The sequence below is a fragment of the Eptatretus burgeri genome, chromosome 4 (assembly GCF_056783735.1).
Source record: "Eptatretus burgeri isolate ZD-2024b chromosome 4, Ebu_testis_v1, whole genome shotgun sequence".
Taxonomy (NCBI): domain Eukaryota; kingdom Metazoa; phylum Chordata; class Myxini; order Myxiniformes; family Myxinidae; genus Eptatretus; species Eptatretus burgeri.
Window position 1 is genome coordinate 11345204 of NC_140964.1, and position 27345 is coordinate 11372548.

The following is a 27345-nucleotide window of genomic DNA, read 5'->3' on the forward strand; positions in this document are numbered from 1 at the left end:
TGATGAACTCTACCAGGTGGTGAAGCTTCGTGAGGATCGGTTTGAAATTGACCTGTAGGTGGTTGACAGACACAGACAGACAGACAAACAAGAAGGCGTCAGGTGGTAGCCTGACGGGTATGATGAAAATCATACAAGTGACGTCACTGTCACCTTGACCTTTGACATACATCGTCAAAAAACATTGACAGCCTCACTTTTGTTCTTTGGAATCCTCTGGTAAAGTTTGACGAAGAGAGCCGAAGGCGTTCACGAGTTCTCGCACTCACAAACAAACATGTGATGTTGTGAAAGACCGACGTGTGATGAAAATTTTTTAATTTTGTCGTCACAAACAGAGATGGGTGAAAATGTAACCTCCTCCCACCTTTGGTGGTGGAGGTAATAATGGATAAATACATATAGTGTACGGGAATGGAACCTGGGTGCAATTCTTCAGATAACAGGCCAGCCCATTATAATTTTATTAGTTTGCAATCACATCTTGTTGTTGGCCTCAATTGTTTGTCACAAATACACAATCTATCGTAGCTCATTGTAAGGAAGCATCTTGCGTGTGCCCCCGTGATGACGCGTGTCCTCAGCTGGCTTCAAGAATTCCTCGACGAGAACAATCGGGGACTGGACGTGTTGGTGGATTATCTGTGTCATGCACAAGCCCTGTAAGTTCACCACCTCCAGCCTTTCAACTTTCATCCACATTGCAGATTATGATTATTTATTTATTTATTTATTTATTCCATCCCCCCCCCTCCTTCTTTAGCATCCTTCTCTCTTCTTTTGTTGCTCACTTTTTTTTTTTTTTTTTTTTTTTTTTTGTTAATGCACATCTGGGCAGTCTGGCAGAAATCCTGCTGGCACTGTGTTCGTTGGTTTTATCTCTCTCACTCCTGCCATGTTCATGCCACAGTTTGGAGCCTTTATGGTCCTCATTATTGCTGCCTGATTACCTCGTCTGCTTTGTCACTAGCCGTACAATGAGATGGATATAATTTCTGGTCAGCATTGCCGACTGCCACTAGGAGACAAAATTGCTACCCAGGGAAGTGCTCGCACACATGAATTTATTCTTATCGACCTCACGGACGGAAGGGTAGAAGGTTATCTGGTACCACAGCTTAATGGTGTACAGCTGGCTCTGAATTGCAAAAAGAACAGACGACATTAAAATCAATTGATAAGGCACGACTCGAAAAGATGGCAAACGCTGGACAAATTGAAGTGAATGTTTTTTTTTTGGTTTGTTTGTTTTTTAACCTCCGCAGCATGGTTTACTGCAGATCAGACTGTTTACTGTACATCTATAGATGAGAAGGGATATTGCCCCCACTTGAAGGTCACTAGTGAGCCATTTGGGTTTTGGTTGTTGTAAGTATTGACAATCCTAAAGTGACATGACCAGATACAGTATTTTTGAATTTGTCTTGATTTGAATCCACAACCTCCGGGAACCAACCCAGTGTCCTTGCCATTTTGCTACCATCCTCATTACCTCTGCCACCGAAGGTGGATGGAGCTAATGTTTTCACTCCTGTCTGTCTGCCGTCTGTCTGTGAGAAGACTATCTCAAAACGTTGTCAATGGATTTGGTCGAAATTTGATGCACAGGTTGGGTGTGTGACGAGGACGAATTGGTTCGATTTTGGTGAAGATGCGAATCCAGATGCGGATACCAAGGTTATTTTAAAAATTTTTAGTGATTCCAAAAACTGGAATAGCATGACATCTCAAAAAGTTGTGGATGAGTTGTGTAGGTAAAGAGAGCAAGCTGATGAGATTTTGGTGAAGGTCCTGATGTAGATCCGGCATATTGGTGGGTTACAATATGTAAACTGTTCAGCCTGGCCCATGCACGCACTCCACCGAGTGCCGTTCTAGTTACCTTCGCCGAAGGAGAGGGTATTGCATTTGGGTCTGTTTGTCTGTTTGTTTGTCCGCACAGAACTTTTGGTGGATTTTTTTGCCACAACCACTTGCTGGATTGAGACGAAATTTTCATCGTTGGTGCGACTACTCATTTAGAATGTTTAAATGATAATTATGATGTCATAGGTCATGTATTGTGGCAGCTATGATGGAAAAACTTTGGACCTCTGTATCTCTACCTCGGCACATAGCAAGTACTCATGGGGAATGTGATTTTTTTTATGACATCATAATTGCATATGTAGAACGCTACATCCGATCAGTATGAAAATTTGAGGGTCATCTCGGGATAAAATGGTCCACAAAATGTTTTTGATGATGTCATCAGACATGCGATTTGACAGCCATTTTTATTTTTTATTTTTATTTTTTTTAAACCCTCAAAAATCTTCTCTGAAATGGCTGAATAGATCGAGGCGAAACTTTACACAGTTGATCGGCCATCCATGAGGAACAAAAGGTTCACACACAAGATGTCATAGGTCACTTGGTTTGGTAGCCATATTGGATTTAAGAAAAATATGAATTCTCTGCAACCGCTTAATTGACGTGAAACTTCAAAATTATGATCTAGTAGTGATGGGGAATACATGTTTTACATTTCAACCTGATTGGACACATGGTCTGGCAGCCAGAATTATTTAATTTTTTGATGTGGGCTTATTTATTTATTTTGAATAAGGCTCACTTGGCTGTGCCTGGATGGGTTTGAGGGTGGAGGAGTATCAGCTGAAATGTGAATCCTATCCAGGGCTCCTTCTGATGACTCCAATGCAGGACTGTACCTATTTGGTCTTCCATTTGATTTGCATTGAATTTATTTTAATCCAATTCTAAATTAAATTGAATAATAATGAGCATCATCGATCAGGGTCAGGTGTCTGATCAAAGCCGGGTTGCATGAAAGCGGGATATATTGGTACCCGGTCATCACTGCCAGCAGTTATGAAGTGGCAGTTCTAGTTATGTCTCTTAATTATGTAACACACCACACAACACACCACACAAAACCAGTCCTGGTGAGGGTCCACAATCTCTGATTGCTCTTTTTTTTTTAATATCCATCCAACAGATCGTCCCAGTCTTCGGTACTTGGTGTTGGAAATCATGAATGGGGTTTTGTGTGTAATTGGTGGAATATGGCTGTCTTGATTTATTGGTGCATTTTTTTTTTTGCAAAATTTGATGAACAAAGGAAAGTTTCAGAAGAAGTCGCATGAACAATGCAAGGAAGAGATGTGATTTTGATGTTTCATAAACCACGTAACACAAACAAGAAGTTCATGAGTAAAGGTCACAGTTACTCTTCACCATGGCCCTGCAGTTACGACAACGACGTGTGTGATGAAGTCGTCGGAGCCACGGGGGCTGCAGCTACAGAGAGCTCTTGCGAAGAACTGGAGAAAGTCGGTGGCACACTCAATGCTGCCGCCATCACGGTCTCTCGAGCTGCCAAGAACATCCTCCGGTAAAACAAGCTTCTCAGAAGGGGAGGGGTTTTTTATGAGAAGTCTGGCATCGGTAAAATTAATTGTATATACTGGTGTATGTGAGCAGCGACTTCGGGATTAACACTTTAAACGTGACTAACTTTCACTACAATTGGTTCATCTGATCATGTGCTTGTGAAAGTCAACATCTCTTTTGCTCTTATCAGAGGGCTGCACTTCAATGTCGGAAAGTTTGGAATTTCACTCGAGCAGATTGGCAGGGATTGCAAGCAGCCGTCTCTCTCTCTCTCTCTCTCTTCAGGACTCGTTTCCCATATCTACTGCCCCTGATGTTAACTCAGAATGGGAATTCTTTCATTGAAACTTGCTCTCTTATATCTACAGATTCATCCCATCCCATCTTATCTTCAATTATCCTACCCTTTATCATGCCCATTGCTCACTGAATGCTGTGGTGAAGCAGTTGCTCTGAAACAACTTGCCTTCTTTTTCTGGAAAGCAGATCCGACCGGAGGCAATCTCGGTGCACTCTCAATGGAGCCAGAAAACAACATCTGTCCAACCTCAAGGATGAACTCTCAAACTTGTCTCCCTCCATTAAAACCTGGTGGTGCCTTGTTAAGTCTGTCTCTGGTGTATGCTCCCCTTCCATCCCTTCCTTCATTTCAAATGGCACCACAGCCGACTCCGCTCGTGAGAAAGCTGAATCCCTCAATTCTGTGTTTGCTTCCAAATCTTGTGTCCCCAATCCCTCACTCTCGGTACCCATCCTTCCCTGTCATACTAAACTGCTCCTGGACTCTATATCATTTGCACCCGAGAAGATGGAGGAAGCTCTTTCAACCCTCGACTACCACTGGACTGGATGGCATCAGCTCACTTGTCCTAAACTCCTACCCTACTGGGTCATGCACTTCCTTTGTCTGCCCATTTCACCCTATCATTTGCGCTAGGTCATCTTCCATCTGCTTGGAAATCTGTCAACGTCGCAGCACCACATAAAAAAATCTGCAAAAACTGATGACCTCAACTACGACGTATCGGCTTACTTCCAATCACCAGCAAGGTCATGGAATCCGTCAAAAACAGTTGATATGAAATCCTTCATTTTCTCCAACAACCTCGTCTCAGATCATTAATTTGGATTCAGACTCTCATTCCACCTTGGATGTGTTGCTTCTACTCTCCCAACAATGGTGGAGGCCATCAATGTCAGACATGAATTCAAGGCCATCTCTCTAGACATATCTCGTGGCATCCTGCCTTACTCTCCAAACTGTCTCCCTATGGGATCCAAGGCCAATTTCACATATGGCTGGTTGACTTCCTCTACTCTCGTAGCCAAAGTGTGGCACTCAACGGAATTATTTCATCTCTTCTCCCTGTCAAGGTAGAAGTGCCCCAAGGTAGTGTTCTGGCCCCAGTCCCATTCCTGATCTTCATCAATGATCTCTGTGACTCCCTGGAAAATCCCCTTCATCTCTTTGCTGATGACTTGACCCTGTGCTGTGACATCCCTCACCGTTCAGACAGGCTCCAGCCTCTTCCCTCTCTTCAGACCTCGATGGAATCACAAGCTGGCTGGTCAAACAATTTGAATATGCCTTTCAATCCTGACAAATCTCACACTCTCACTGTCTCTCTCCGAAAGGAATTGTCTGGCAACCCCCCCCCCCTCCCATCTACTTTCTTAAACCTTTTGAGGAAGTTCAATCATTCAAACTCCTGCGTCTTACTATCAGCCATTATCTTTCTTGAGCAAACCACACTTCAGAATTGGCCTCCAAAGCCAGCCGCTGACTGGGCATCCTCCGTCATACAAAATCCTTCCTTGGCACACCTGAAGTCCTATCCTCCTCCAAGGCCTTCATCTGCAGCTTGATGGAGTACTGCTCTCCCCTCTGGCATGGCTCCCCTGCCTCACATCTTGCTTAACTTGACGCCGTGGAAACAAAAGCCTTCAATGTTATTGGAATCTTCTGTGCTGAAGCTGAGTCGACAGGTCTATCATTTTCCCATCGCAGACAGGTCGGTGGTCCCTCTGTTTTCTACCGCCTCCTTTCTTTCTGTGCTTTGTCCCCCCCACAGGTTTGTGCATGGCAAACACGGTCCACCATCGGCTCTCTTCTGGTGTAACTACCTAAATCCAGGATTTTAATATGATCGACACTCATTCGATCCTCTTTGTTTTTTTTCCCCACCGATGGAATCGACTTCCACATTCTCTTATACCCCATTCTTCCATCCAGGTGTTCAAGGCAGCTGTTCACCACCATCTCAGATCGTCCCAAATCCAAAAGCATGACCTTTTCTACCCTCGTTAACCCCAACCAAAATCCCTCCTCCTAATTTTCCAGTTTTTTTTCCTCCTTGGAGTTTCCTTCCCCATGCGTGCGTGTGTTTGAGTCCTGTTTTTCTCTGTTGCATCCTGATCCGTTCAGTGTGCGAGCTCTCTTCCACGAGCCTCGATTATGTCGACGAATAAAGGATTAAATGAAAGCAATATCAATGATTAATTATTATTTTTTTTATAATTAATGTAATTTTTTTATAATTTATATAATTAATCCATTACAACTCTCTTCGATGATGTATTTATATGTAAAGCTAAAACCTTGATCCCAATGTTTTATCCTTGCCTCTGACCTTTTTTGGGGGTCAATGTAGATGAGCATCCATCGATGGTTCCTCCTTTCAGTCGATGTCCGTTGGCCTGTTTTGATGCTTTTTACTTGACCCTGCAGCACGCTGAGGATAAAGATATAAATAAACGGAATCCTTCAGACCTTGTTCTGATGGATGTCACCTTGTGTCTCGCTCACCTAGCCATGGCACCATATCACGCCGGCGGACAACTCGAGGGAACAAGATGAACAACACGGATGATGTTCATGTGTGCATCATGTGCCTCAGAGCCATCATGAACTATCAGGTAAGCGCCCACTCGATTCGGTGCAGCTTTTCTTTTGAGATGTCATTGTAATAAATATTGTAGTATACACATTTACCATTTCTGTAGAGCATTTGTTTTAGAAAGGTGAAGCATGATCAAATGAACACACTCCCCATGTTAAAGTTGTTTTGTCATGAGTCAAGGGTTGGGCTAAGCTTGGGGGGGGGGGGCTGTAATGCACCAGTGATTGAGAATCTCTCCGTTTGCAGTATGGATTCAATATGGTGATGGCACATCCAAGCTGTGTTAATGAGATTACACTAAGCTTGAACAACCGCAACGCGCGGTGAGTTACACGCACTACGTTTTTCACATGCAGAATCTAGGATTAATTGTTTTCCTGGTTTGGAGGTTGGGGTTGTGGATTAAGGTACCTTGACTGGCATTGGCAGGACTAAGGCGCTGGTTCTGGAGCTCCTCGCTGCAGTGTGCCTTGTGGTCGGAGGACACGAGAAAATCCTGGCTGCGTTTGACAACTTCAAAGTGGTAATTCTTGCTCTTTGAGCCATGGCTGCTCATAAGGAATTGAGGAATCTCTGAGACTGTATTTGTGGGTAATTTGAGCAGCATTTTTTTTTTCGTTTTCTTCATCTTCATCTTCATCATCATCTTCGTCCTCGCATGGTGGTATGCTTGATTCCTTTTCTGACGCTGTCATCTCATTTTTAGCTCGCCTGTTCGAAGAACAGAGAGCTATAGCAATACCCCCGGCGTGAACGTGAAAATCTTAAAGTTTTTGGTGCAAGTTATTTTTTAGAAGTTTGCCTTTCATTTAATATGTGGACTAGGATGCTGATATTTGGCATGGAGGTTCCTTTGGGGTATATTATTGATGTAGTGAAGTTGAAATTAAAAAATCATTTCAAATGTTTTAAATTTTTGACCTGTTTTGAACTTAACTTTTTTGAAGCACATCAACATTATAGTTTTTAGAAGCTTGCCATTCATTTAATATGTGTACTAGAATGCTGATATTTGGCAAGGAGGTTCCTTTGGGGTATACTATTGGTGTAGTGAAGTTGAAATTAACAAATAATTAAAAAAAATTTTTTTTTATTTCAACCTAAAATGGTGTCAAAGCCACCCAATGCTCGCCTGTTTATACTAGATGTTTGCCATTCATTTAATAGGTGTACTAGTTTACTGATTACAATATACAAATACATATATTGCTCTAAAATTATTTGGATCAGACTTCACTGCAATGCTTTATAAAAAATATTATGAGACTCGTCTTTTAAAAACGATAAATGTATAAACAGGCGAGCATTGGGTGGCTTTGACACCAACTCTGGTTATTAACCCTGCCTCCGAAGGTGAAGGAGGTTATGTTTTCATCGCTTTCTGTCTGTTTGTGTGCAGGATATCTCAAAAAGTTGTGGACAGGTTGGATGTGTGACAAGGATGAACTGAATAGATTTTGGTGAAGATCCTGATCCGGATTCGACGACGATAATTTTTAAAGTGATTCTTCACCATTGTGAGATAGGGCTAAAAATGATATGTAACATGATATGTCAAAAAGTTGTGGACGGATTCGAATGAAACTTGATGGACATGTTGGGTGTGGTGTGGCAAGGACGAACTGATTTGATTTTGGTGAAGATCCGAATCCGTATCGGGATACGAGAATTGTTTAATGTTTTTAAAGTGATTCTTCACCGTTGAGAGATGGAGTCAAAAACGAGACACTACTATATAGCATGATATTTCAAAAATGTATTGATCAGGCCCGATATGTTCTCATGGATCAGACATTACGTGGTGGAGGTATTTGCATGTAATGCTACATGTTTTTGCTTCATGGGAAATGCAAATCTACCTGTGGAGCCATAAGTTTACTATGCGCTACGATACCGATCTGAGATGAAATCTTCTGCTGAATTGTCGTCTCCGCAGGTGTGTGGCGAGAATTTCCGCTTCGAGCGCCTCATGGAATATTTCCAAAACGATGACAGCAACATTGATTTCTCAGTGAGTTTCCTTGTATTGCTTTTGAGTCATGAACTCTGTCATTTTGATGGTATCTGAAAATACTTTATTTATTTGTTTGTTTGTTTCTTTGTTTGTGGGTGGCCAATTGTCCTTTTAAAATTTTTATTTTTATTTTTCTTTGGGGTGGGGGGGAGGGAGAAACTGATTCGTAATTGCAATGAATTGCCATGTCAGCAGCCCCACCTGGTGGGCGAATAATGCTGTAGAATAGTAATACTCATTTTTTTTAGACAATTTCTCTGTTTTCAGATTCCCATCTGAGCACTTGGCCCACGATGCTGAAATGATTCCTTGGTCCAAATTCTATACCCAATCGATTTGACGATTTTTCGACTGTCTTTGCAATTCATGTTAAAGTTAAGTGATGTTTCCGAATGTCCATATCCAATATCTGATGTGCATACCGATGAGCCTGACATGTTTGAAAAAAAAAAAAAACATACAAACCTGAATGCTGGGTCGATGAAACACCCTGGTTTTTGACATTACATCAGATGTCGGTCTGTCCCATCCCGTCCTGTCAGACTTTGACTCGAAATACATTTTATGTCTTCCGTCTTTCACAATACAAGGGCAAACAATGCCAATGTTTAACTCGATCTTTATGTCGGTCAAGTCGAAAAACCATCCTCGACGACGTCGCTCTTTGATTGAGAGTGATCTCATGCCCTCTCATCTCCGACTTAAAAACCCGACGTTGAAATCCCCCTGCTTGAAATTTGCTTTCTTGTAGAAAGTTATGGTTGCTTACTTGTGAGCTGTCTCGACCTGGAATCTGATTCTATTGAAACCGTGTGTGAGTGCAATATCAGCAGGGTGTGATGCATCTTGGAGGATAATGTTCGTCATCATTGCTCGTGCTTTCTTGTGTACATTGCTGTTTTTGTAGACCAACAACAGATTGTATAGTTCAAAGGAAACTGTCCTTTCGATGAGTACGTTGGCCAAATTGTTCTCTATTATACGCCTTTTAGCCGATACTGCCTTTTCGTAGATAGCATTGTAATGCCAATTCCAAGTTGCCCCGAGTTACCCTCTTCCTTTAAGGTCGTAATTGAGTCCAGGTTTTTACTAATAATCCAAGAGTGACAGTAATTTTCCGGAGACTTTGTTTGTTGAAGCCTTAGAATCAAAATATTTAACAAGAAAAGAGCAATCGGAGATTGCACACCCTTGCCAGGACTTGTTTTGTGTGGTGTTTGTGTACCGGTGTGTTACGTAATTAATGAGACGTAATTAGAACTCTCACTTTATAACTGCTGGCAGTGATGACCGGGAACCAAGGCGTCCCTCTTTGATTGGACACCTGACCCTGACCCGTGACGTTTATGACCATCCAATTGAATTTAGAATGGGATTAAAATAAATTAATTTCAAATCAAGTGGAAAACCAAATAGGTACAAGTCCTTCCTGCATTAGAGTAATCAGAAGGAACCTGAATAAGCAAAAAGCAAAGATGAAGTCATCAGGGGGAGCCCTGGATAGGATTCACATTTCAGCTGATACTCCTCCACCCTCAAACCCATCCAGGCACAGCCAAGTGAAACTTATTCAGAAAACAAAACACAGAACCCATATCAAAAAAAAATAAATAATTCGAGCTGCCGGACCATGTATCCGATCAAGTTGAAATTTAAAATGCAAACACCAATACTAGATCATCGTTGTGAAGTTTCTTTTTGATCGATTAAGCGGTTCCAGAGAACATTATTTAATATTTTTATTGAATCCAATATGGCTGCCAATCCATGCGTCCCATGACATCATGTCTGTGAACCTTTTGTTCCACATGCCAAGGCCGTCATACTTGTAGAGTTTCACCTCAATCTGTTCAGCAGCTTCAGAGAAGAAGATTTTTCAAGGTGTTTTTGTTTTTTTAAACAATATGGCTGCCAATTCACGTGACCGATGATGTCAATTTTTTTTTTTTCTGTGGACCATTTTATTCCTCGATCACTCAAATTTTCATACTGATCGGATGTAGTGTTCTACATATGAAATTATGATGTCATAAAAAAAAATCAAACGCATTCCCCATGAGGGGTACTTGCTACGTGCCAAGTTTCAATTTTTTCCTTGGTGTGGTTTCAGAGATAGAGGTCAAAAGTTTTTCTATTTTACCACCATGGCTGCCACACCACATGACCTATGACGTCATAATTATCATTAAAACATTCTACATGAGTAGTTGCCTAAATGGTGAAAACTTTGCCTCGATCCAACAAGCGGTTGCGCAGCAAAACACGAAAGTTCTGTGCGGACAGACAGACAAACAAACAAACAAACAGACCCAATGCAATACCCTCTCGCTCAGCGAGGGTAATGTTGCTGCTTTCATCCGGATTGAAAACCGCTAACGTCTGGGATAACAGTTTGGCATCCTCAACACGCAGCCACCACCCTTTTCCTTTTTGCATCAGGTGTGAGTTCGACCATGGTTTCATGTCCTTACCTGCTCAATTACCACTGTAGCAGCCCCAGTGGGGTTTCATCAACAGTGAGCACCCAAGAAAATTTTAGTTGTCTTCGATTTAAAATGTTTATCACCGCGAACTGCAAATTCAGTCAGTGACATGTTACGGCCAAAGGCCCCATTCGCCCAAGATCTGAACATTGTATTTCACGGAAGATACAATGATAGCTTTTTAACACGATACACGGTGGTGTGGGATAAATAAAAAAAATTGCATGTTTGCACTAGTTAATCACTCGCTGTGTTCAACATCCTCGTTGGTGTTCTGGGCCAGATGGTTCATGTGTCCTCCTCACCTGCCACCAGGTTGCTTGCATGCAATTCATCAACATCGTCGTGCATTCCGTGGAGGACATGAACTTCCGGGTGTACCTGCAGTACGAATTCACGCACCTGGGCTTGGATGCACACCTCGAGGTGAGGTCCCAAGTCTCATCAGTTCATACCCTGGTTGCATTGAGTGCAGAGTGCATTCCGGTTGTTGTCGTGTTTTGAGCATTCCCGTTGTGATTCCATGGTTCCTTCTCAAATTCCAAATACAGTGTTGTTTTATCTATGGTTTCTCGAGTTTGATAGTAAACATTAGATAGTCACCGGATATGGAAAATTAAACTATCACCTCCTTCCTGAACGATATTTTAAACAACATAGACATTTGCACATCCTTGCAATATGAACTGGGAAGGATACGTTGGGAGAAATCTGGGTTCATCGTTCCCAATCAAGAGACTGAATCGATGAGCATGTCGTTCTTCTGATTGCATCTGCGAGCATTTGCCGAGGAGTATTAATGAAGATTGCACAGTACCCTTTGAAAAGAATTGACCGCCGTACAATGGTGCTGTTGCCATACTATAAATTCCTGTGCTGATCTACGGTATACTCCATCAGTGACATCATCATGTCCCCTGTAATGATGCACAAACGAGCAGACAGGTTATGCATACATACGATGATTATGATATCAATATAGCACGATGTTGACATCGTAACTAAAGGACAAATCTTCCAACCAGGTCATTGCATTCATGGCTGTTAAGCAACAAAGTACAGAAATTTTATTTGTTACCGTTTGAAGTTCTGAATGTGGGTCTGTGGGAACACGAGTTGACATGGAGTTTGACCACGGACCGTTCGCCTGCTGACCAACCGTGATGCTGTGATTGTTACCCAGCGGCTGAAGGATACAGAGAGCGATGCGCTCCTGGTTCAAATCCAGGCATACTTGGAGAATGTTTTCGATGTTGGGAACTTGCTTGAGGATGCTGAGACCAAGGCAGATGCGCTTGAGCGGACATCCGAATTGCAAGATCAGCTGGCTCAGGTAGGATGCAGAGAGGGTTTCTTTTGTAACTCTGTAATCCTTCTTTCCCTTCATTGGTCAATCCAATCCAACTCTGATGACATGTTCGGTTGTTTAAATTGAATGCTGTGTTTGTATATACTTGCCCTCGTACAATGTGTCGAGTCGTGTACATGCCGAGCTGAGTCAAAAAATGTTTTCCTTTTTTTTTTTTATTTTTTTTTTTTTTTTTTTTTTACATAGTTGATTGATCATGTTGTAGCTGTGCAGTTGAAACCTAACTTTTGTCTTTCTGATGACACCTTTATGCCAGAAACGTTTTTTAAGGTTGAACTCTGCCTTCGAGCACGGTGGTTGGTAATATAATAAACAAGTTGGGTCACCGATCAAAATAGTTATTTAGACTTTAGCGTCATCAGTGCTTCATTTGAACCTACTCCTGACCATCCAACGGTGGTGGCACGACCTCGGCCGGGAGAGCAGCAGGGTTTAGTTTGCACTGTGCATGCTGTCGGTGTTGGTGCAATCATTTGTTATTCTTTCCATCAATCTGATGAAAAATTGAAACTTTTTATTGAGACGTTCACCTTCTGTATTTGAAAATAATGTGGCACAGAAAAATTTGCGGAAATTAGCTCGAGTTTAGAAATGGATATGTTTATGTAACACACACACACACACACACACACACACACACACACACACACACACACACACACACACACACACACACACACACACACACACACACACACACACACACACACACACACACACACACACACACACACACACACACTGCACATAAATGGATGGTGATTCAAAAAAACATACACTCGATGTTCATTGTACTTTTGTTTATTTGATTCACAAACTCAAAGAGTTTTTGGACATTGTGGTTTCATCAATTTCAAAAGGTTTTTAAAATGTTATTACATAGCTTCAATGTGTGCACCATAAACAATGCGGCACACATCCATATTCAATTTCTGTCCATACTCGGTCAAGACTCTCTGGCGTAACACTTTTAATTGCTCCAGTGATGCTTTCTTGGAAGTGATTATAGTAGTCACTTAATGGCAATGTCATGAAATCTCACCATTCATTTGTGTACACCATGTGTAATATATATATATATATATATATATATATATATATATATATATATATATATATATATATATATATATATATATATACATACCTCTGTGTGCATACCTTTAGGCCATCCTGCCAGCCAATAGCATATATATATATATATATATATATATATATATATATATATATATATATATACATACATACATACATACATACATACATACATACATACATACATACATACATTCATGTAGTGGACAAAAAAGGAAACACCTGGGTAAATGAGGGACACCAAGTATATTGAAAGCAACAGCTTCCACACAGGTGTGGCTCGTGTGTTCATTGAGCAAGTAGTACATCCCAGCATGCTTAGGGTCATGTATAAAATGCTGCACATGCCTGGTTGCCTATAGCTGCAAGAGGAGACCTCAGTGACTTTGAAAGAGGGGTGATTGTTATGGTGCGTTTGTCAGGAGCTTCAATGACAAAGGCAGCTCAACTTGCTGATGTTTCCTGAGCAATGGTGTCCAAGGTGATGTCAGCATGCATCTCTGAGGGAAAGACATCATCAGCGAAGGGTAACAGTGAGCGGAAGCGCATACTCCAGGATCGTGATATCCGTCTCTGTATTTGAAGTGCAAGGCAAAGCAGGCGAGCAACTGTAGATAAAATTACAATTTCAACCTGCGGTGCGAGCGGCCGGTTTCATCAAAAGCGGTCCACCGAGAACTCGGAACGGGATGTCAGTCGCAAACCGCTCATCACACCTGGCAATGCACGTTTGTGAGTCCATTGGTGCAAAGAACACAGACATTGGATGACAGCGTTGGAGAAATGCGACATGGTCAGAAGAATCAACCTTCACCATGTTCTCGACAAATGGATGGTTGCACGTGTGGTGCCAACCTGAAGAACTCTCCAACCCTGAGTGCTTGGTTCCAACAGTGAAGGGTTCTGTAATGTTGTGGGGTACATTTTCCTGTCATGGTTTGTGTGTACTCATTCCTTTCGAAGGCAAGGTGAATGCAAATCTGCTACTTAATGGTACTGGGTGATCATCTTCACCCCATGTTGCAACATTTCTTTCCTGCCGGGAGGGATGTATGTCTTCCAGGATGACAATGCCCCCTATCTGCAGAGCACGTGTTGTCGCCCAATGGTTTGATGAGCATGACACTAAAGTTATCCATGTCATGGCCTTCTCAGTCATCAGATCTGAACCCAATCGAGCATTGATGGGATATTCTGGAATGACGCTTAAGACAGCGTTTTCCACCTCCATCAAACAGGTCTGAGTGATTGACTTTCTTGTGGAAGAATGGTGCCGTATCCCTCCTGTAGAATTACAGACACTGTTGGACTCCATGCCACGGCGCCTACGGGCAATACTGTCTGCTTGTGTTGGCCTAACACCCTATTAAGTGACTTTACATTGTTGTTTGCATTTTTTTGTCCACTGCCTACATATAAATAAATAAATAAAAAAATATATATGTATGTATATATAAGATTGGAGTAGTTGGGATTAAACTTTTTTTTTTTTTAAGGTGCATCCACCCAAAGAATGACTATCTGCTCTGATAATCTGGTAATAAATAAACAAGCAAGAGCAGATTTGGTCTTGGGCAACATTTCGCCCGCTTCCTCGCAAGTTTCCTCAGGCCAATTGATTATAACCCGAGGAAGCTCACTGGGAAGCTGGTGAAATGTTACCTGAAACCGGATCTACTATTGCTTGTTTATTTTACTCGACCAGCAGATAACCCGGTTCCACCGGGCTGTTGTAAGGGAATTTGATTCCAATCGTGTGGAATGCTTAAGGTGTTATTGTGAATTGTTCTGAAGTGGAAATTATTCATCTTTTTTTTTTTAATTATTTTATTTTTTTTATTCCTTTAACAGCGCAATAGTCGCTACCTGTTAAGACTGATAAGGTTTCTCGGAAAAGTAAATCGATGGAAAGGTAATTGTACTTTGTCAGAATTGACTGAATAGTTTGTGTTTATATTATTTTTCTACTCCCGGTAGATGTGCGAACCGGCGATTGAGCATATACACCGCATGCACTACAAAAATGAATACAACTCAAAATTGCATGAATAATTGGAAGGACACTCGGTAGAGCGCATACCTCTGCCACGCAATTCCTGATCCTCGAGAACATATCAGGCCCATTACATTTTTGAAATATCGTGTTGTATATCATTTTTGGCCCTCTCTGTCAATGGTGAAGAATCACTTTGAAAATTAAATAATTCTTGTATCCAGAACCGGATTCAAATCTTCACCAAAATCTAATCAGTTCGTCCTCGTCACACACCCAACTTGTCCACCAAATTTCATCCGGATCCGTCAACAACTTTGTGAGATATCCTGCACACAAACAAACAGACCGACGGAGTTGAAAGCATGACCTCCTTCCGCCTTCGGTGGCCAAGGTAACAATGCAGTATTTGTAAACCTCCACATCCACCATCTGGACCCAATTGCTCTGAAATAAGGCGTCATTCGGCGTTGTGCATGCTGTGGTTATGACGTTTACCCCGTTCAGATGCAATCAGGCAACTTGCAATAATGGATTGATTAGCAGAGTACATCTAGTCACTCGTTGGTTAGATGTGCCTTTTTTTTCCTTTTATAAACAAATAAATTATAATATTTATGTGAAAAAGACTCTTCCAAACGCTATTCATACTCTGATCGACTCAACCAGTTTTGTACCAATTTAACCTCCTAAACCTGTAATATATTGTATTGTTGTATTTAAAATAAATTGGCACATTTATCTTCCAGCCCTGATGCATTTCGAGACACTTATTTCTCATTAGTTTTTTTTTTTGGCAAAGTTTGTTTATGACGTGTTAAAGGAGCTCAGCTTTGTGTTGCATTACTTTATGAGCCGGTCTGCCATGCTGTGGGAGACGTGTGCGTGGCCGTGCGCGTGCTGGGCCATAACTTTTTTTTTTTTGTCATCAAATTTTCAGCAGACTCTTGTTTATTACGGAAAAGACTAATTAATAATTGGGTCGAAATGTCTGTGGGCAAAGTCACAGGAAGTACAAATGGACCTCATTAACGAGTCCACCACGCAGCTTGAGACGGCTCAGTTTTGTAATCGTTGCCGTGTTTTTTTTTTTTTTAATATTTTTTTCATCTTCCATTCGAGCTTTTGACATTAAATTTTCAACAAACCTAAATTATGAAAATATGGATAACACTAATAAATTAAACTGAATTATTTTTTTACTTTTTTTTAGCTGTTGTGTTTCATCAAGTTTAGTTTGAGTACAAAGCGGACCTGGATGGGCTTTGCAGTTTGAGATGCCTTCAAGTTGTTAACTTTGGTTCTTCCTGTGGTGCATCGAGTAGGTGAACCAGCAGTTGGAGTGTGTGGAAGAGGAGAGCTTGGCACGAGTAGCTGAGCTGGAGAGGCAGCTCGCCTCTTCGAACCGTGAGCTCAGCAACCTAAAGGTAATGGAGTAACCAACGGTTAACAGAAGGAAATTTCAGATGTTCATCTTGTAAATATCCAGGAAAATTGTGCACGACTGTTGGGCTCGTACTAACTCGGTGAAGGGGAATGAGGACAATTGCTACTGTACAATCCTATTTTTTGTTTTTCTGGAAATTAAACCCAATAGCTCGGAGGTATAGCATACGTGCATTTGAGTAGTCAAGTCTGGGTTATTTTTTTCCCCCAACGGTATACAATGTGAATACAAATTGTCTTGGTGCTTCACAAGCAGTGTTGCATCGTAGAATACACCGTCATTCCAGAGGGGACATCAAGCTGACTGTTATATCGTAGCACTTGAGAACTGAAGATCCTCGAGTGATGTTTGGCAACACAAGACCGTAGTGTGCCAGGACCCTGGCTAAATCCCAATTTTCCACCTCGTGATCTGAAGGCAAACGAGATCAACACTCATGTGAATTATAATTCATATTGTTGTGGTTGACGAAATTCGCAAACCACCATTCAGGTCCCGTAGGTGAGATATCTCTGTAAGTATATGTGTAGTTAGCCCAAACCCGTTGTTTAGAGGGAATAAATGTCATTCATTCGGGCTGCGACCCTTTTAGATAGCCGTTTTTCTTTTACTATCTTTATTTTGGACCAACCGCCATTACTACCACCACAACCACCACCAACCGCATCTCGACAACCACAGCCACCTTCTCCAGAACCGCCTTCACAACATCCACCTTCTCCACAACCGCTTTCACACACCAACCACCAACCGCAACGCCGCTTCACAACAACGGCAACGCTAACAGCCACGACCTTTACCGTCACAACTCGCCCTCGCAACCATCGCATCACCGCCATTCCCGCGCCGCTTGTGGGCACCGATACTGGACTCGTACAGGGCGCGCACCGAGCAGCGGGTGCAAAAACACCAGCCTTTCCGAGAAATCGGATCAAGAATGATTCACGCCCACTTCTGTTCCGTCCTATCAGCGAGCGTGGGGCGATTTGGCCCCGCCTCCAGGCGCGTCGGAGTATAATCGCTATATGCAGATTCGCGGATCAAGAATGATTCACGCCAACTTTTCCTTCGTCCAATGTGCGAGCGTGGCTCCGCCCCCGAGCCATTCCTGATCCAAAAATCTGCATACGATTTCTCCTGTCGGACTATAAAGCACCGAGCGCGGAGCGAATCGAGGCAGTTGGACGCAGTTGGGAAGAGTTGAAGAGTTGAGAAGAGGAAAGAGTTGGAGAGTTGTGGCGGCGGCGAAATCAGTCGAGAGAGTGTTTGTCGGGGTCCGGAGAGGCTGGAGAAGCCAAGAATCTTTGTGGAGGTCGGCGCTCGTGTCAGAGTCGGGGAGCTGCGGAGAGGGGAGGCCGGTAACGTGGTCGAGGTCGCAGTGGCGTCGCTCGTCACGGGACCCAAGCCAGCCAGATATCCTCACCCCCCCGAGCATCAACAACCCCCCCCTGTTTCCCCCCCGCGCTGAGATAGTGTGAGAAGGGGGCCCCGTTCCCACCCCATTCCAGGCAGTGCCAGCGAGGCCCGCGGAGTCGGGGCGCCACCGCCATTTTGCGGCTCATCACCAGACGGGTAGGCTCGACGCGGTCTCGGCCCCAGGCCCGTCTGCCCCCGTGTAGTTGAGGGTGGCCTCTTCCTTTTTCTTTTGCTTTGGAGTATATGTGTTGTCGGCGCCGTCTGTGAAGTAAAACTGTGTAAGTGTTGCCGTGTGCTCGCGTAGTCGGTAGTAGATCTGCATTGTGTCTCTTTTGTTGCATTTGCTTTTTGTGCAGAATTGTCGTGTTACTTTTACATTTGCTTTTGGTGCATAATTGTTGTGATTGTATATGTGTGCTTTCCGTTTGCCACGGAATAAATGTGCCTTATGTTGAACTGTTTTTCCCGTTTCGCTTCGTCTTTTCTTTAATTGAATCTCCATCTTACTTCACGTAAAGGGTTGGTCGTGGGCTAAATATGCCCGATAATTAATCGGAACCGTCGAGGTTGACGATAACACCGCTCGGTTATCCCGATAGTACGGAACGGGTCGCTTAAAGTGACCCGTGTCCGAAGTCGACCTGCGGCGAGGTGCGATCGCCCGGTCTACCCTCCGTGTGGGTACTTAGGTAGGTCGAATTTGGCGAACAACCCTATCCCACGCGGGGGGCCGATTGGCACGATCGTGGTGAGGCCGAAAGGCCCACCCGTGACTAGTTCCCGGCGTTAGTCCGAGAGGGTCACGATGGGATTGTCCGTCCGGTGGGCGACGTGCCGCGATTCGAGTTACCTGGCCGCCCGCACGCCGGCGGGCGCGAATCCGCAACAATATAAATGATTATGTTCGATGATTATTTTTCGCTATATTGACTCTTGCTCATGAAAAATAATGACTGGGCGTACCTGTTATGCATTTGCATTCACCATCTACCAGGACATGTATGAGGGAGCGGAAACCTGCATCAAGAAGCTGGAAAAAGAGCTTGATGAGGCTAAATTGTCATTACGGACACATCCTCAGATACCAGGTAACTACGTATAGCTTGATTATCATTTGGGAAAAAAAATTGCGAAGTACAAATATATATTTTTAATTACTTATTTTATCACTATTGCTTCCTCATTGTCTCATTACAGAGAAACTGGATCCAGCAACAGCACCTGGAGTTGTTTCTAATTTACTATCTTCTGGTCTAATAAAACCACCAGTTCCACCAGGGCAGACATTAATGACTCAGTTAACCAAAAACTCGTCAGCTGAACAAGTGGCTTCCAACATACCTGCTCCTCCACCTTTAAGCCACATCCAAGGTGGTCCTGGCATTGCTGTGACACCACCCTCTCTTGGGTCTGACACAAACGGGATTCCCCCTCCACCCCCACTACCAGGTAGTGGAGGAGCTTCACCTCCACCACCTCCACCTCTGCCTGGCACTGGAAGTCCTCCACCTCCACCCCCACTACCAGGTACTGCAGGAGCTTCACCTCCACCACCTCCACCTCTTCCTGGCACTGGAAGTCCACCTCCACCTCCACCTCCACCTCCACCTCCATTTCCTGGTAGCAAGATATCTTCCACACCAGGTGAGGTATTTCACTTTAATTGGAAACGATGGATTTGATTTTCTTTCGTGTAAAAGAGTGAAAGTAATAACTTTGGAGGTCTAGAAAGATCCGAGAAGTGTATCTCATCTGTGTCTACAGACCTCAAAAAGAAGAAACCCATCTTGACCAAAGCCAGGATGCAGGTGTTCAACTGGGTCACGCTAAATTCAACGCAGATCAAAGGCACAGTCTTCAACGACATCGACGATGAAATTGTTCTCAAGGTCAAACCTATTGAATTTCTAACAAAACTCATGATTTAAATAGTGTGCACCATTGTCCACGAGTAACTAAACGTCACCATGCTCCTTTGCCAGGAGTTGGATATGGACAAATTTGAGGAAATGTTCAAGACCCGTGCACAGGCTCCACCTCGGGAGTCAAAGGACCATAAATCCTCCGGCAAGGCACGAGGCCCAGCCCGTGCCTCCTTGATCGACCCCAATCGTGCCAAGAACATGGCCATCATGCTGCGGCGGGCAGGCCAGCCTGCTGACGATATCGTCGCTGCCATCAAGAGGTTATTTCTCCCTGCAGCTGCTTCATTCCTCGTTGCATTTCTCTCCTTTGCGTCCCGATCATGTTTCACTGGACACCACAAACAAATAGCTTCTCATGGTAGTTTTATGACTGTTAAACTTTGGTGTTTTTGTCTTGTTTTTTTTTTTTTAATTTTCCATTCGGTTTTGGATGTTGTCTAATTACACAAACCATTTGGCTTTGCCTATCCGTGAGATGTTGCCTTGCTTGACCTCAGATATTTGTCCGTTGGAAATGTTCAGTTTTTGAATGCTTTGCTCACTTCCTCTTTGCGGTGATGCCTTTGGAGAGATCTCTCCCAATTATTTATTAACACCGGCGATTCGATGCCTTTTGCAGGATGCAGATGGATAACCTTTCTTTGGATTTTCTCGAGTGCCTGTCACGCTCCCTGCCGAGTGAATCTGAGCTGGCAGTTTTGCAGCGGCACGTGGAACGAGGTCAGACCATGGAAGGGGAACTCACCGAAGAGGAGCGCTTCGCCTTGCATCTGGGCTCCATACCACGACTCCCGCATCGCATTTCCACGCTGCTATTCGTGGGAAATTTTGCCGACACCATGCAGCGGTTGACTCCCGTGAGCCGTTTGCCCGGACCCTGCACACTTCAGTTTTACGCGACTGGCCCCCTTGGTTTTCTGTGTCGTGATTTGTTGTGTCAAGCCCTCCTCTCCCCGAAAACAAAATGGTTGTGCAATGTTTAAGCACAAAATAGAATGCTGGCAATCAGTTTGGCTGATCTCAAACCTTGTCGTTCAAAGTGTGCACTCTGGTACAACTTGCTTTTCTCGAATTCCTTTCCTTCCACACAGATTCCTCGCATACCATTCTCTTCGGTTATTGTTACTTGAGAGAGATAAACCAAGTATTTTTTTTTCTTCAATATTTGGTAGCAAATTGCATCTTTGAAAACCTTCCAGAGACATTTCCTGCGCTCGGCGACGAAGTTGTACGAATAGGATGAAGTGCACACGTGGAATGACCGAGCATGCTTTCGCCTCTCATCGCCTTTCTACAGGCGATTTGGAAAACATCGGTACCTTATCTGCTCATAGTCTTTCCAGAGATTCCAGAAGAGATTCGGGTTCGAGAGACAAAGCAAGCAAAATGTTCGGTTATTAAGGAGCTCTCGTTATCAACAGATCTTCACCGCTGGGAGCACGTATGGTCTGGCGCAATTTTATGTGTCAAAGCCTCAGCTGGTTGGACATAAATGAAATTCACATTTGATGCATTATGCCTGGTGTTGGCTTAATGGTTCGGGTGGTGGGCTTTGGATCCTAGGATCCTGAGTTCAAATCCCCACTCAGCTGTTCAATTAATACCAGGTGGGGTTGACTCTGCCGGTCATCCTTCCGAGGTCGGCAAAATGAGTGCCAGCTTGCTGGTATCCTGCGTCGGAGTGGTGACACGTCCAGGATTGTGCCCAATTGCCAAGGAGACTGCTTGGGCAGCACCAACGCTCTGCACAGATATATGGTCCCAATGGATGGATTTTATGCATTGCACGCGACTGCAGGGGTCATGAAATAATAGGCCATTTTTGTTCAAGCCTTTCTTTAACGCTAACGGCATTCTCCGTAAAAGTCAAAGTCCATTTGATTCTCCGTTGTGTTTTTCTTCTTTAAAGTACAATGCCGGTTATTAGTTGGTTGGCTGTTGTGTTCATTAATTTTATTTTGTATCACTACTTAATATGTGGGGGTGGTGGTGATGGTGGGAGTGGGGGAGGTTAAGAAATACCAGCCAGATTTAAACCCCTTTGTGTAATTTTTCTATTCCTATTTTTCAGCAAATAAATGCACTTACAGCTGCTTCGTTGTCCATCAAGTCATCTCAGAAGTTCAAAAGAATTTTGGAGGTGAGTCTGGACAGGTATCAGGATTGCATTCTCTTTATGCTGAGATTATGGTTCATGGACCATGGTGGGGAGATAAGTCATGGACACGTCATGAACCATGGGCGCAGGGGCGTCGCGAGAGGGGGATTGGGGGGTTTGCTGCCCCGGGGCCCGATCTTCTTCTGTAGCTGCAATTTTTAAAACGAATGTAAGAGAGAGAAAGGGTGAGGGTGGGGGCGCCGAGGTTGTTTGCTTCGGGGCCCGTGCTGGCTCTCGATGCCCCTGCATGGATGGACGGGTCGGTCGTCGCTATGTGGTGAGGATGATACGTCTGTTCCATAATTGTGTGGACAACGGAATTGCTATTTTGGAGTGAAAGGGAGAATAGACATGTGGAATGATTGACAAATATCATCCTGTTGCACAATCGCTTCATCACATCTTTTTCGTGTTTCTTCATCCACCAACCTTGATATCTGCAGATAGTTCTGGCCTTTGGAAACTACATGAACAGCAGCAAACGGGGCACTGCCTATGGCTTCCGTCTGCAGAGTTTGGAGCAGGTACTACAGAGAGACGGGAGACACTTTTAAACTTGCAACCAATCATTGACTGACCAAGTGATTCACATGTTTTCATCTAATTGGGAATCTGGGGAGCCATAGGAAGTTGGTTCTAACTTTTTGTTTGAAGGAATATGCTCATGCTGCCTCACTTGCTTCGCTATCCCAATGTTGGGGAAATGTTAATTTTATTTGTTACTTTATTCTTTCCCCAAAGCAGAAACCGGATTGATCTAACTTTTCAGAGGGTTCAAGAAAACCCAAGGGGGTTTTCTGCTTTGGGTGGAACTCGTGTTACTGTGTATATCCGTGTGAAGATAGCTGATGGTGGCGTTTTTCGAGGCTGCCTCTAAAAGTAATAACAACACTAATGATAATAACATAATATTGATATATGCCTGGTGTTGGCTTAATGGTTAGGGTGGTGGGCTTGAGTTCCCAGGGTCCTGAGTTCAAATCCTCCTCGGCTCTTGAATTAATACCAGGTGGGGTTGACTCTGCCTGTGTCATCCTTCCGAGGTCGGCAAAATGAGTGCCAGCTCGCTGGTATCTCGCGGCGGAGTGGCGACCCGTCCAGGATTGTGCCCAATAACCAAGGAGACTGATTAGGCAGCACCAACGCTCTGTACACAGTATACTCCCAATGGATGGGATGGATAATAATAATGTTATTACAAAACAGTATTAATTCTAATAATATAATATCCTCCCTCCCAAGGGGTTTTTCCTCCTTGGACAATCACCGTGTCGATGTGTATAAATAACTTACATCGTGAGGTTTCATGGGGGCAGCCCAAGCAGAAGTTAGGAATATGATAAACCACAAACACATACGATTACCTTTTCAAACAGTCGCCGCTGCTGTTTAACACGAAACCGAAAGGGAGGAAACCCGACGTTCTTGAGGCATGATATGCTTATCACATCCCTCACAGACGAACGTACCCGAGCCCGGATCTACTGTAGTCTATATTTTTATATCCCAGAGAGGACAATAACGTGACCCTTCCTGCCGCTCCCGGAGGGAGTGGGTGTACTGGTGGTATATACATTTATAAATATATAAATCTGTCTGGGACATATTCCACTTGTACAAAATTGGAGAAGTACCAGCTCCTTTGTATTGAATGACCAGTGTCTATCAATGCATCATATGTTTACCTGTACAGGTGGTGGAGATTTATTCTTCCTGCAAGGAAGACTTTCGGCCTAACAGGCTCACACACCCTTTAAGTGCAATATTAATCATGGGAGTTGCACGTGCTTACAGTTTCCGGATAATGTGATCTTGAAATTCCATAGTCATGTTTATTGTTATGAAGACTCATTTGCACAGCTGTGTCACACTTTATTTGTGACGGTTTTGGTGTCGCGGTCGGTCGTGAAGTCGTCACGCAATCACAAACTTGTGAGCTATTCCGCCAGCCCACCAATGTGCTACAATAATAATAATAATAATAATAATAATAACAACTATAATTGAAGTCAGTTTTAAATGCAGAAATGCTGCTTTTGGTAATGAAATGATGTAAAGTTTATGTTTCATGAATGTGCATTTTCAACTGAACATGAAACGCACGGACATTTTCTCCCAGTGATTTGTTTATTTATTTTTTAACCCATTTGAAGAAATCTTGAGTGAGTTCGCTCGCTCGCTCCTCGTAAAAACAACTTTCTTTGTAATTAGCTGCTGGAGACCAAGTCAACTGACCGCAAGCAGACTCTACTCAACTTCCTCACCTCCGTGGTTCGGGAGAAGTACCCCGACTGCATCAACTTCTACACTGAGCTGCAGTTTCTCGAGAAGGCTTCGGCCGGTAAGATGCTTTTCTCCTGTCGTCCTGTTTTTGGCTCCCGGAGCACGTTGTCACCGTCTGTGTTGTTGTTTTTTTTTCCTCTCGACGATTTGTTTTCCAGAATTGCAGCGCAACAGAGGTTCTTGCTTTCAAGCAATGGGGATGAGGCAACGCATCGATGTAGCTTGAGTAGGGGCACAGAATTGAGGGTAATAATTTCTTTGACTTTGAACGTCTCCCAGGTTGTCCAACAAGATGTGGCGACATCTTACTTCGTTCTTATATTGTAAGCTCGGCACGCTTTTTCCCACCTCAAGATCCACTTCAATCCAGAACTGCAACAGTGGGGGGAGGGGGTGGGAGGAGGAGGATCGTGGGGTGGGGGGAGCATGTGCAAACCAGGCTTTGAATGCTACCTACCTTTGCGACACCTCAGGCCGATAGCCTCTCCGACTAGACCGGCACTCGGTAGAGTGCATACCTCCACCAGGCTGAACAGTTTACGTTCTGTATCCACTGATAGTCCGGATCTTAACCAAAATCTAATCGACCTGTTCTTGTTACCGACCCAACCTGTCCACAAAGTTTTTCGTTTGAATCCGTCCATAACTTTTTGAGATATCCTGCTCAGACGGGTGAAAACACGACGTCTGTCCACCTTCGGTGGCAGAGGTAGAAAATGAATAAAGCAGGAAGGTAATGGAACAGTCACTTCAAGGTATTAACGATGTGGTGCAATCGGTTGATAAATAATCTGGCTTTGCGGCCCAGTTTGTGTTTCGTGCAAACCAGCCTGGATGGCGTAATGGTTCGAGCATCTGCTCCAAGTCTGGTGTGTCGGTCGTTCGAACCCCGGTTGAATCCCACCAAAGATTCAGAAATGGTCCGTGCTGCTTCCTTGCCTGATGTTCAGCATATAAAAAGGGTGGAGCCACGGACAAACAACCACAGGTTGGCAACCTTCGCACAGGCTTGATGGGCCGAATAGCCTCCTCCTGTGTTGAAGCTCTTTCGAAGGGAACCGATATTTTTTTTATTACTTACCATTCTTCATGCGAACGTTCTTCAAAGTTGACCGATGCTTTTGTCCATGCTCTGAAGTAAGCTTTGTTTTGTCAGTTGCAACAATCATATTTTCAAGGTGTCCAAAAAAAAAAAAAAAATTTGGTGTTCACTAAAATTCAAAGTGTTCTCCACTTGTCCCATCATAGTGGAAGCTTTCTCCGCATACCTTCTGAGTCCAATTTATTCCGGATGTATATGTAGCCAGTGCGAGATATCTAAAATATAAAAGGGGCTCGGTCTAGGCGTGCATGCCTGTGTGTGTGCCCCTACGTGCCTGCATGCGTCCGTCCAGCGGATGCTTCTCGTCATTCCTAATGGCCCCTCAGATTGTGGAAAGCTTGCCCTCAAGGTGCTCTTTGATACAGGTGTCCTTGAAAGATTGTTGGACCTTACTGTGTATAGCCGATTGTCCATAAATTTAAACAGGCTCAATTCAGTTTGATATTTCGTAACAAGTGCCAAGCGCTTGTTGGGGGGGGGGGGTCCATTTGCTCCATTTGCTCCATTTGCTCCAGGCGACACACCAAAGCAACTCCTACCCTCTTCCAAATTTTTTATTTTTTTGCAGTAGAGTGTAGTTTGTCATTCATTGACTGCATAAACTGAAAGGAATAATTTAATGGGTGGTGGATGATGGAGGAAGGGGGCTATTCCAAGCTGTAAATAGAAGGCTATATTCCCAGACCATACAGGCCATAATATAAAGCCCCATCAGTTTGCATGCAAATTCCAAAGTGTCATGAAAATTGCAGAAAACGTACGATGGAGAAAACAATTCTAAATGTTTTGAAATTCTAAATTCGAGAAAACGATTCTAAATGTTTTGCAGTCGAGTCCAGTTGGCATCATTATTGACTGCATAAGCTGAAAAGGACAAACATCCGAATTGATGTAGATTCATAAAAAAAATCCGAGAAGGAGCAGCTCGGCCTCAGAGTTAGAAATTTAAATATTCACATGTTATTGTAGTGATGTCAGAAGTGAAAATCGCACGTAATTTGATTAAACTGAATTCCTGCACAAGTCTCACAGATTAGTGTTCAGGGAGAAGAGGCGACTAAAACACATATATGTAGCCAGCTATACACACACACACACACACACACACACACACACACACACACACACACACACACACACACACACACACACACACACACACACACACACTACTCTGGGTATTAGAGATAATTTTTGAAAAAAAAAATAAAACACCAAAAGTGTCAGGCAAGCCTCTCGTGTAAGAATAATACAGGAAAACAGCATAATTCGATTAAACGACGCAATTTCTGCCCAATTCCCACAGATTATTGTTCAGTGAAGAAAAAAAAACAAAACTAGAACGGCACTCGGTGGAGTGCAAACCTCCGCCAGGCTGAACAGTTTGTTTTGTATCCCACTGATACGCCGGATCTGCATCCGGACATGAACCAAAATCGAATCTCCGGCTTGTTCTCGTCACCCACCCAACTTTTCCACCAAGTTTTGTCCAAATCCATCTCTAACTTTTTGAGATATCCTGCTCACCGCCAAATAGACTGGTGAAAACATAACCTGCGGCCACCTCCGGTGGCGGATGTAATGAGTACCATATTAAATGGCACCTGAATATGTCTGATGTGAACATGGCACGTGGTTCGATTAAACGGAACGTCATTCTTTGAGCTAGTCTCCTCCTCCTCAATGAGCGTGTCATCATCTTCATTATGACTTCATCTAGTTGCTGTTGCACATCATTAAGACACGATATGCTGAATTTATTTTGTA

General features: G+C 43.5%; 1 protein-coding gene across 2 annotated transcripts in view; it reads left to right on the forward strand.

Annotated features, from left to right (window-relative positions):
- Nucleotides 1-27345, forward strand: part of LOC147027477 (formin-like protein 3) — a 93515-nt gene that overhangs the window by 53719 nt on the left and 12451 nt on the right. For both annotated transcript variants that reach the window (XM_085876938.1, XM_085876939.1), the window contains exons 6-22: nt 585-662; nt 3251-3394; nt 6204-6309; nt 6540-6616; nt 6723-6816; nt 8230-8304; nt 11106-11216; nt 11974-12123; nt 16573-16674; nt 19105-19198; nt 19308-19754; nt 19875-19999; nt 20093-20295; nt 20655-20892; nt 22107-22175; nt 22637-22717; nt 24405-24534. In XM_085876938.1, the coding sequence (XP_085733064.1) occupies nt 585-662; nt 3251-3394; nt 6204-6309; nt 6540-6616; nt 6723-6816; nt 8230-8304; nt 11106-11216; nt 11974-12123; nt 16573-16674; nt 19105-19198; nt 19308-19754; nt 19875-19999; nt 20093-20295; nt 20655-20892; nt 22107-22175; nt 22637-22717; nt 24405-24534 (2324 nt within the window). The remainder of the gene's footprint in view (nt 1-584; nt 663-3250; nt 3395-6203; nt 6310-6539; nt 6617-6722; nt 6817-8229; nt 8305-11105; nt 11217-11973; nt 12124-16572; nt 16675-19104; nt 19199-19307; nt 19755-19874; nt 20000-20092; nt 20296-20654; nt 20893-22106; nt 22176-22636; nt 22718-24404; nt 24535-27345) is intronic.